Source organism: Saimiri boliviensis, chromosome 5 (assembly GCF_048565385.1).
Source record: "Saimiri boliviensis isolate mSaiBol1 chromosome 5, mSaiBol1.pri, whole genome shotgun sequence".
Classification (NCBI taxonomy): Eukaryota; Metazoa; Chordata; class Mammalia; order Primates; family Cebidae; genus Saimiri; species Saimiri boliviensis.
Genome location: NC_133453.1, coordinates 10,161,280 through 10,172,153, shown reverse-complemented (window position 1 = coordinate 10,172,153; position 10,874 = coordinate 10,161,280). Strand labels below are relative to the sequence as shown.

The window sequence follows — 10,874 nt, the reverse complement described above, 5'->3', positions numbered from 1 at the left end:
CCGAGTTTTCTTGATAACAGCAGCTTCCTCTGATGGATCTGCCCACTCCAAGCTGTTCCTGTGGGACTGCAAATCTCAAGACTCTGTCCCAACGACAGAACAACAGAAGGGAATTCAGAACCCAGGCCTGGCCAACCATGGTACCCCGCCCCTGAGACGTGATCATTGGCCCGAGTTGGGAACAGGACCAAAGCGAGACTCATGAGAGTCCTTCCCTGGACATCTGTATAGGGAAGGACTAGGCTGAGAGAGAGAAAAACCTCTCTTTTCTCTGAGGTCCTTGAGATGAGGTGACAAATGCCTCCGCCTGTCTGCGAATGTGAGCCTGTGTTTCTCCTGCTCCTCATGAAGAAGCCCGCGGGCCTTAGGGAACAGCCAGGGGCTGGGCAGACTGTCCAGAAAGAGAGGCTGCGGTGGCCTGTTATATGAGCCAACAAACCCCTCTGGCTGGAGTCGGACTGCTGTCTCTTGCAACCATGGGAGCCCTGGGCGATCCCTGCCTGGGTTTCCAGGGAGCACCCTTGCCTGCCTGCAACATGCCTCATGGTTCCTCCCTGGCCTTCTCAGATCCTGCTCAGAGGCTGTGGCCACCCTCTTCCACTCTTCTCAAGCTCCTAAGCCCACTTCCGCTTCCTCCACTGCCACCTGTTTCAGTGGGAAAGCTGAACTTCTTTAACTCGTTCCTTCTCTGGCTCCAATTTCCTCCACTGCCGCTTCCCCATCCTGCCCTCCTCCTGCCCAGGCTCGGTGAGGCAGTGGCCCTCGTCTGGCCATTGCTCAAAGCCGACCAAGAGAGCAGGGATTGGAGGGCTCAGAGCCGGTGGTTCCCAAACCTGCCTTTGCTTTGGGAATCACTGGGAATCTCTGCGGAATTACAGTCTCCTAGGCAGCGTCTCTGCAGGCAGGCTCTGGAATTGTTATGAATCACCTCCTCTAGGAGGGCAAGGTGTCTTCCTGGTTGTTGGGCTTGGCTTTATTGGGCAGGACTGGGCCATGGAAGGGTACTCAGTGTTCCCTGCAGCAGGAGGTTGCCTGGCATGCTACTTCTATGAGGACTCGCATGCAGCCTTTTTTTTTTTGAGACAGAGTCTCTCTCTGCTGCCCAGGCTGGAGTAAAGTGGCACAATCTCAGCTCACTGCAAACTCCAACTCCCAGGTTCAAGAGATTCTCCTGCCTCAGCCTCCCGAGTAGCTGAGATTACAGGCACCCACCACCACACTCAGCTAATTTTTGGTTTTTAGTAGAGACGGGATTTCACCATGTTGGTCAGACTGGTCTTGAACTCCTCACCTCAAGTGATCCGCCCACCTCAGCCTCCCAAAGTACTGGGATTACAGGCATGAGTCACTGCCCCTGGCCACGCAGCCTTTTTAAACTTCTTCCTGTTTTTGCTCAATGCCTTGCGATCTGGGCTCCTTTCTGACCCAGTCTTCCTTGGGCTTCCCAGACTCCAGACCATCCACGCTCTGAAGATACGATCATCTCCCTCCCACTCTCTGCTGGCTCCATCCTGGCCTCCTCCCCGCTCCCACCCCTTCAAAGGAAGACCTTCCCCCAGGAAAATGTGTTGTTCCTTTTCATTTTCCATCTCTACTTTCCCTTCCCTCTGCCTAGATCCTGATACTGCCTCGGCTTCACACACGAGCCATTTCTGGGGGACACCAGTTTGCCTTGGGGCATCCCCCCAGTGCTTGTCTGGGCAGTGACCTCACCAGCCTTGAGGTCCCTCCTGCCCTGCCCTGCAGGATGGGTACTGGTGGCTTTCAAGGACCAAAGATAGTTGAGAAGCCGTAGTTCTCACCCCACACTTCCCCATCGGGTGGCATGCTACACGGAAATCAACCTTCAGGCCCGACGCTACCCTACTGGAAACATCTGTTAGCACAAAGCACAGAAACAGACACCCAGCCTCTGCCCACGGGCTCAGGGAAGTCCCACTCTGTCCTGTCACAACTACTTTTTTTTTTTAGATGGAGTTTCGCTTTTGTTGCCCAGGCTGGAATGCAGTGGCACAATCTCAGCTTACCGCAACCTCCACCTCCCGGGTTCAAGCGATTCTCCTGCCTCAGTCTCCCAAGTAGCTGGGATTACAGGCATGTGCCACCTTGCCAGGCTAATTTTGTATTTTTAATAGAGACGGTGTTTCTCCATATCGGTCAAGCTGGTCTCGAACTCCCAACCTCAGGTGATCCTCCCACCTGGGCCTCCCAAAGTGCTGGGATTACAGGCATGAGCCACCACGCCCAGCACAATATCTTTTCTCAGGAATTCAAGGACATGCTCATCAATGACTAGCTAACCTCTAGTCAGAGCACCACCTGTGGGGGCCCAGAACCACTCAGAGAAACTTCTAGGCCCAGGGGACTGCCCTGCTGGTGGCTGGGCTCATCCAGACCCAGGCAGAGGGGACTTGTGGCACTTCTTCCCGGGCACACATCTTCAGTAACACTTTTTTTTACTACAGAACAATGATTTCTGACCCTCGTGTGCTAATGTATAGACCAGGCGTCCCCAAACTACGGCCCCGCGGGCCGCATGCGGCCCCCTGAGGCCATTTACCCGGCCCCCCGCCGCACTTCAGGAAGGGGCACCTCTTTCATTGGTGGTGAGTGAGAGGAGCACAGTATGTGGCGGCCCTCCAACGGTCTGAGGGACAGTGAACTGGCCCCCTGTGTAAAAAGTTTGGGGATGCCTGGTATAGACCCTCTGCTGTGACGGTAGACAGCCACATTTGAGTGCTGGCTGTGGCTGCCCTGGAGTGTAGACTGCTGCTCAGGGTCTTTCAAAAACACCAACCAAAATTAACTCACATGCTCACAAAATCACACAGCGGCACTGAGGCGATTACAGTCAGCACAGCTGCCTACCCAGGGCCACTGCTGGGCTCCAGTCTCTCGCCTCACAAGGGCCACCTCTCTGCAAGGCACACAGGACACATCATCTTCTGCTTTGGGGGTCCCTCTGGCCCAAGTCGACCCCCACCTTGTCCCGTCAAGAACCGATCCAGTGTGTCTTCTGCCCAGTCAGATACTCCCAGCCCTGGGTCTCTGCAGTCCTTGCCTCTGGGCAAAGGCCTGTGCTGGAGTCGGTTGCCAACAGGGTCGGATTCCAACCAATTCTGTGAAGGGGTGGGGTATAAAAGAAAATGGAGGCCGGGCGCGGTGGCTCAAGCCTGTAATCCCAGCACTTTGGGAGGCTGAGGCGGGTGGATCATGAGGTCGAGAGATCGAGACCATCCTGGTCAACAAGGTGAAACCCCGTCTACTAAAAATACAAAAAGTTAGCTGGGCATGGTGGTGCGTGCCTGTAATCCCAGCTACTTAGGAGGCTGAGGCAGGAGAATTGCCTGAGCCCAGGAGGCGGAGGTTGCGGTGAGCCGAGATCGCGCCATTGCACTCCAGCCTGGGTAACAAGAGCGAAACTCCGTCTCAAAAAAAATAAAATAAAATAAATAAATAAATAAATAAAAAGAAAATGGAGCAGCCAGGTGCGGTGGTCCACACCTGTAATCCCAACATCTTGGGAGGCCGAGGCAGGCGGATCATGAGGTCAGGAGTTCGAGACCAGCCTGACTAACATGGTGAAATCCTGTCTCTACTAAAAACACAAAAATTAGCTGGGCGTGGTGGCATGCACCTGTAATCTCAGCTACTTGGGAGGCTGAGGCAGGAAAAGCACTTGAACCCAGGAGGCAGAGGTTGCAGGGAGCCAAGACAGTGCCATTGCAGTCCAGCCTGGGCAACAAGGACACAGAACCCACCTTCATCTTGGCCTGGGACTCCTGCGGCCTATGCAGCCAGCTCATCTGTCTGTCGCCCGCCCTCTTCTGGGATCCCCCGTTCTGGAACTTCCCTCTACCTCTGGGGTCTGCCTTCAGCCAGGGTGAGGGGTAGAGGGAGAACAGATCCCATCACAGACTGGCCTGCCTTCCTCAGGGGCCTTACTCAAATCCACGGGAATCTGCTGGGGCTCTGCCCTCTGGCCGGGGCAGGTGGAACTGGCCAGCTTGGTGGTGGGGAGACCACCGTGCTTCCCATAAGGACTGACCCAGCTGGCCCACAGGCGAGTGCGTTGGAGTAATGGGAGCCTGGCCCGGCTCCCACACTCCCTGCCCCCACCCCACCATCAGGGACTCGAATGTAATTGTCATTCATTTTCCCCTCTCTGAGTTCAGCCTAGGCACAGATCAAATGATTCCATGATCACAAACCGCCTGTCTCGGTTGACCAGATTCCACCGGCAAACATTCGGCTGACCTTGGGCAGCTCCCTCTGCTCCCACCTCCTTGTGCTTCTGGGGCCTTATGGGGTAGGCTGGACATCAGTGATAACACTAACCGTAGCCAGCCTGTCACCAAGCTCGTCACGTAGGGGACGCCTATGTCTGCTTCATTGGCGTCATCTCACAAGGCCCTGAGCTGGCAGGAAATTGAGGTCTCAAGGGGATAAGCCACCTGCCCCCAGTGACAGCAAGGAAGTGCAAGTCTCTGACCCAACCCCCATGCCTACCATCCCCAAACATGGGCTCAAAACCCCTTCCCAGGGACAGCTGTGTCCACTCCTCAGCAGGAGGAGACCCCACAGCACCAGGTGAGAGAGAGGTCAGTGCTGAGGCCGAGCAGGCAGCTCTCAGCAGAGCCCCTGGGTGGAGCCAGGGAAGCCAGGCCACACTTGCAGGGTAAAGTGGGGAACCCGGAAGCCTGGGCAGTGCAGCAAAGTGATTGGTACCCCATCCTTAAGGTTCAAGGGCACCTTGGAGGGGGAGGAAAAACTTAAGACACGATAGAATGTTCTGGAATCTTGTAAGTGCCAATTAGGGAATGTGAAGAGCCTTTCAGGCAGAATTCCAGAGGAATGCTGGGGCCGGTGCCCTTTGTCGTGGCCCACCAGAAGTCCCAGAGCAGGAGTGGGCTGCACAGAGAACACGGAGCGGGCCTTCTCGGTCCAGCCAGGTGACTTCCGGAATCCTCCAGCAGGGAGAACCATCGCTGGTCCTGCCGTTATTGAGGTTGTTCTGGTCTTGTTCTGTGTGGAGGATCGGTGCTTAGCATCCAGCAGGATCTCCAAAATGCCCACAGAATTGAAATGGAAACTCTTTGTGGTCCAATCCTAACAGCTGACGTCTACTGGGCAGCTACAATATGCCAAGCCTGGTTCTGGGCCCACGCATGACTGGCTCACCGAATCCTGGAGGCAAGCACCATTATTCCCACCTTACAGGGAAGGAAATGGGGCTGCAGAGGGGAACTCCCGGCCAGCTAGGAGAGCCGCGAGCCCAGAGTTAGTAAGCACATCCAGGAGGCCTGCCTGGCCTGAAGGCTGGCGTTTAGCCCTTCCTCCACCTTTTTTTTCCCCCGGGGACAGCAGTGACAAGGAGCTACTTTCCTACCCAGCACACAGGGAGGCTACGAGTCCACAGCTGGATCCTAGGCCCTCAAGGCCAGGGTGAGGCGTCGTACCCGCCCCGCGCCCCCCACCGGAGTCCCCCACCTCCAGAGCATCTAGGCCTGGTGTGCACAAGCAGACTCATAAAGGCTTGAGGACAAAAAGGGTTTTGAGTGATAGGTGAAAAGAGAAAGGAGACAGGGCTAAGGCAACAGACTGGGCCAACAGGCCTTCCCGTGGTGCTGGGGAGTCCTCAGAGGTGGGAGGAACCCCAGAGGTGGAGAGGGGGACACGGGGGAGCAGGGAGCACAGAGACGGCTTCCAGAGCCACAGGCGCATCCGGCCTCCTCCCCTGCTGGCTGGCTCTGCTCCCGACCCTGGGTAGCCCAACAGCTGGGCAAGGGGTCTGCCTGGGCCCGGGAAAGGTGCGGGGGCAGAAGGTAGCAGAGGGAGAAAAGGACCCCCTGCCTGCCTCTGACCCCAAAGACAAGTCTGAATGGGACCACAGGGAAATGGCTGGGCCTTGGCGCGCCCCAAGGTGTTGGAGGGGACCAGGGTGTTCAGGTTTCCCACAAGTCCAGGAGGGGCCGGCGACTCCCCCGGGAGGCTCCGCCAGGGACAGGCGTCCCCGGGAGTGAAGGTGACCCCCGTGGACTCCGAAGCCCCGCCTCGGCTGTGCACAGCATGCTTGGCGCGCTTGGGGTGCCCGGGGGCCCGTCTCAGAGGAACGGGGACGGGCGGCGGCGGGGCGGGCTCGGAGCGCCTAAGGGGTTAAGGCACCTGGGCCGCCGCCCCTGCCAGCCCCTCCTCCCGCGGCCGGGAAAAGGAAAGTCGCGGCGGGGGCGCGGCTCGGCCTCCGTCCCCGCCCGCCCACCCGCCGTCCTGCCGGCCGGAGCCGCGGCGCCCAGAGCTGCGAGCCGCGCGCTCCTCCGCCGCCCCGGCCCGGGCCGCCATGTCGCTGTGGTGAGTGGGGCGCGGGGCCGTCGGGGGCCGGGGCGGGGGCGCGGGCCCGGGGCTCCCCCTCCTCCGCGGCTGCAGACGGGCGCCGGGACTCCCGGGATGGGAGGTGCCCCCGGGCGCGCCGCGCCGGCCTCAGTTTCCCAGGGGCGGACGGGCGGGCGCGGCGGCGGCGGCGGCGGCGGCGGCGGCGGCGGCGGGAGATGTCCGCGGTGCGCGGCCCCGGACCCGTGCGGGGCGACGGGGGTCTCGGGGCGCCACGCTCAGCTCCAGGACCCCGGCGGCTGGGATCCCAGGTCTCGTCGGCAGCCGGGTCCCCTCGCCCTTCCAGACTCTCGAGGGCCCCCTGCTCCCGGGCCGCCCAACTCCCCTCTGGGCTTCCTGCCGCGGGAGCTCCGCTGCCGCCGCCCAGCCCCTCTCCGCCCCTCCCGGGCTTTCCCTACGGATGGGCTGGACGCGGCAGGTGGAGCGCCCGCAGCCCAGGGGCTCGCCGCCCTCTCGGTGCACCCCCGACTTCCCCCCTCCCAGCCTCGGTGGGCCGCCTCCCTGGAACCCCTAGGGTGGCAGGGCCGGATCCGGAGCCCTCTGCTCCCCTCCCCGGAAAGTTGGATCTTGGCTCACACCCCCCAGCCCGCACCTAAGGTTACCCTGCCTTCCTCCAACCACAGGCTGCCCAGCAACCTGGGCACCCTATGGGAAAAATGTCTCTCTGTAGGGCTCAGCCTGCATTCACCCTGGGTGCCCTCAGGCCACCCCAGGCGTCTCCATGGGCTCCATGTCTCTCCTGCCACCCTGCTTCTCCCCCTTGGAGGTCAGCACCATCTCTGCGAGGCCGGCCCTGGAAGGCCACTCTGCTGTCCCTGGAGCTCTCAGCCCCCAGGTCTTCACTGGGGAGGCTCAGACAGGCGTCCTGGCAGCTGCCGGAGGGTGAAATGAGGAGAGGGGTCCTTCAGGCCAGGGGCGCAGGCCCCAGGGCTTGAGCCCACCAGCGCTCCTGGCAAAGAGCTCTTAATTTCTGTTTCTGAAATGGGTGTGGCCGGAGGGGGGTTTCTGGGCAAGGAGGTTCCCTCGAGGGCTAGGGCTGCAAGTGTCCCCTCGAGGTGGGAGGAGCCCCAGAGGTGGAGAGGGGGACACAGGGGAGCGGGGAGCACAGAGAAGGGGAATAGAGCTGGGACCTCATGTGTTCTAATGGGGTGTTGTGAGCTGGGGATGTTAAGGGGGGTGCGGGGCAGTGCCATGCTAGAGGTGCCCGCTGCATCCCGGGCCTCCCTCAACCATCAGGGCTGCTCTCTGTTGGGTCAGAAGGACTAGAGAAGGGGGAGGAGGGCCGGTCTTCCTCAGGTCCCAAGCTCCAGTGTGCCCCACATGTGATGGAGCTCCCAGGTGGCACAGAGGGTCAGAGGGTGTTCTCCCAATGACTCTGGCTCCGAGTCGCCTGATGATACTGATGCCTACTGCTGTGGAGGTTGCACAGGGAAATGAAAAGCCATTGGGGGCTGAGTGTGGTGGCTCATGCCTGTAATTCCAGCGCTTTGGGAGGCCAAGGCGGGCGGATCACGAGGTCAAGAGATGGAGACCATCCTGGCTAACCCTGTCTCTACTAAAAATACAAAAAATTAGCTGGGCGTGGGGGTGCGTGCTTGTAGTTCCAGCTCCTCGGAGGGCTGAGGCAGGATAGTCACTTGAACCTGGGAGGCGAAGGCTGCAGTGAGCCGAGATTGCACCACCGCGCTGCGGCCTGGCAATATAGCAAGACTCTGTCTCATAAAGAAAAAAAAGAAAGCTATTGGGGCACCGGGGGGTGGGGAACGGGGCAGAGGTCTCCACCCCAGCCTCTCCTGGTAAGGTGACGGCATTCCCCTCACTGCACGTCGGCTCCCTGGCACTTTATGTAGCGCTCCAATCCTGTGTTTTAGCCCCATTTGGGGAAGAAGAAATCGTGGTGCAGAGCGGTTGTAAATCACTCATTCAGCTGGTAAGCGGCAGGGCCTGATTCCACAGTGCTCCTCGAGGAGAGGGCAGGGTGGGAGAGGGAGAGGGCAGAGTGGGAGAGGTGGCGGGACCCTCCTCTGACCACTCGGGGGCTCCGGGACTGAGTCTGTGCCCAGGTCCACTTGCCCATCTGGGGCCACCCGGCCTCCCAAGGTGGGGCACCAGGAGAGTCGTGGGCTCATGTTTTCTCAGCCCTCTGTACTGTCCACTCTCACCTACAGGAAGAAAACCATCTACCGGAGTCTGTGCCTGGCCCTGGCCCTGCTCGTGGCCGTGACCGTGTTCCAGCGCAGTCTCACCCCCAGTCAGTTTCTGCAGGAGCCTCCGCCGCCCACCCTGGAGCCACAGAGGGCCCAGAAGCCAAACGGACTGCTGGTAAACTCTGACAACTTCTGGAAGAACCCGAAGGATGTGGCCACGCCCACGACCCTGGCCTCTCAGGGGCCCCAGGCCTGGGACGTGACCACCACTAACTGCTCAGCCAACATCAACCTGACCCACCAGGCCTGGTTCCAGGGCCTGGAGCCGCAGTTCCGGCAGTTTCTCCTCTACCGCCACTGCCGCTACTTCCCCATGCTGCTGAACCACCCAGAGAAGTGCGGGGGCAATGTCTACCTGCTGGTGGTCATCAAGTCGGTCATCACGCAGCACGACCGCCGGGAGGCCATCCGCCAGACCTGGGGCCGCGAACGGGCGTCGGCAGGCGGGGGCCGGGGTGCCGTGCGCACCCTCTTCCTGCTGGGCACGGCCTCCAAGCAGGACGAGCGCATGCACTACCAGCAGCTGCTGGCCTATGAGGACCGCCTCTACGGCGACATCCTGCAGTGGGACTTTCTTGACACCTTCTTCAACCTGACCCTCAAGGAGATCCACTTCCTCAAGTGGCTGGACATCTACTGCCCCCACGTCCCCTTCATCTTCAAAGGCGACGATGACGTCTTCGTCAACCCCACCAACCTGCTAGAGTTTCTGGCTGACCGGCAGCCACAGGAAAACCTGTTTGTGGGTGACGTCCTGCAGCACGCTCGGCCCATCCGCAGGAAAGACAACAAATACTACATCCCGGGGGCCCTGTACAGCAAGGCCAGCTACCCGCCGTATGCAGGTGGCGGTGGCTTCCTCATGGCCGGCAGCCTGGCCCGGCGCCTGCACCATGCCTGTGACACCCTGGAGCTCTACCCCATCGACGACGTCTTCCTGGGCATGTGCCTGGAGGTGCTGGGCGTGCAGCCCACAGCCCACGAGGGCTTCAAGACTTTCGGCATCTCTCGGAACCGCAACAGCCGCATGAACAAGGAGCCGTGCTTCTTCCGTGCCATGCTGGTGGTCCACAAGCTGCTGCCCCCCGAGCTGCTGGCCATGTGGGGGCTGGTGCACAGCAACCTCACCTGCTCCCGCAAGCTCCAGGTGCTCTGACCCCGGCCGGGCCACCAGGACAGGCCAGGGCACGTGCTCCTGAGCCCCCATCATATCGGGGCTGGAACAGTAGTGCCCGGGCCTAGCCCTTGGTCCCCAAGGGGAGGTGGAGGGTGGAGGCCTACGTGCCACTGGGTGTGCTGGGGTGCAGATAGCCAGAGAGGGACCTCCCTGTGTGGATAATTCCAGCAAACAGGCCCAGGAACGGCTGGAGCTGCCCAGTCTGGGGGCCCTCTCTGAGAAGCGACCTGGTCCGTGGCTGGCCCCTCAAACCTGGTGGGAGGTCCTCGCGATCTCTGGAGGCACTGTGTGCTCAGGTACCTGGCTAGGCTTGGCCTGATGAGTCTGTGGCCGCCCCTCATCTTCACAGGGAAGAGTCTTCTGTGAAATGCCTCAGTCTCCCCAGGGGCCAGGCGGGCCTGGCAGGAGAAACCTGACCCTGTGCAGGCTCACAGGCGCCCCCCAGTCCCCGCGCTGGTCCCCCAGCAGGCTCTCCGCCACCCCAGGCCTGCCTGCAGCTGGGCCATCTCCCCTCTGGGGCCTCGGCTCCAGGGCCTTCGCTCCTGGCTGTGTCCTGTAACACCAGAGGGGGCAACCGCTCTGACTACCTCAGCGCCCCTCAGAACCTCCCGCCCCTCCCCGAAACAGGGCAGAAGAGCAGCGCTCCTGGCCCCCTGAAACCCCAGTGCTGCCGACCCCAGCCCGAGGCGCGTCCCTCCCGCAGTCCCCACCCTCCCCAGGCCTGGCTCCCTGGCCGGAAAGCAGCCGCTTTGGCCGTGGAAGTGGACATTCCTCTATTACTGTGAAGTCTTATTTATGAAGAATGTGGAGGGAGAAGGCTCCAGGCTTCAGGAGGGGGTGGTGTCCTCCCTGGCCATCCTCCTTCCCTTCCCTCATTCCAGCTGCCTGCCCCCAGCACCCCCAGGCCCCTCACAGCCCCCTCCAGAGCCCTGCCCGCCCTGCACCCTGCTTCTGCAGGGCCTAGTGGACCAGCGGCTGCCCTGTGCAGGGTGGCTCAGGCGTGGGGTGGGTGCAGAACGTTGCCACCTCCTACCTCAGCAGGGGTCACCTAGGAAAGATGGAGGGATCTGCTATGTTCTCAATAAAATGGGACTTTTTTTTTT

At 60.8% G+C, this 10,874-nt stretch overlaps 1 protein-coding gene across 1 annotated transcript; it reads left to right on the top strand.

The window, feature by feature from the left end:
* The first annotated feature begins 2,112 nt into the window (after positions 1-2,112).
* On the top strand, positions 2,113-10,874 carry B3GNT7 (UDP-GlcNAc:betaGal beta-1,3-N-acetylglucosaminyltransferase 7). Its single transcript, XM_039469939.2, has 2 exons — positions 2,113-6,348; positions 8,556-10,874. The coding sequence occupies exons 1-2, from the start codon at positions 6,338-6,340 to the stop codon at positions 9,748-9,750; spliced, it is 1,206 nt and encodes a 401-aa protein (XP_039325873.1). The 5' UTR covers positions 2,113-6,337; the 3' UTR covers positions 9,751-10,874.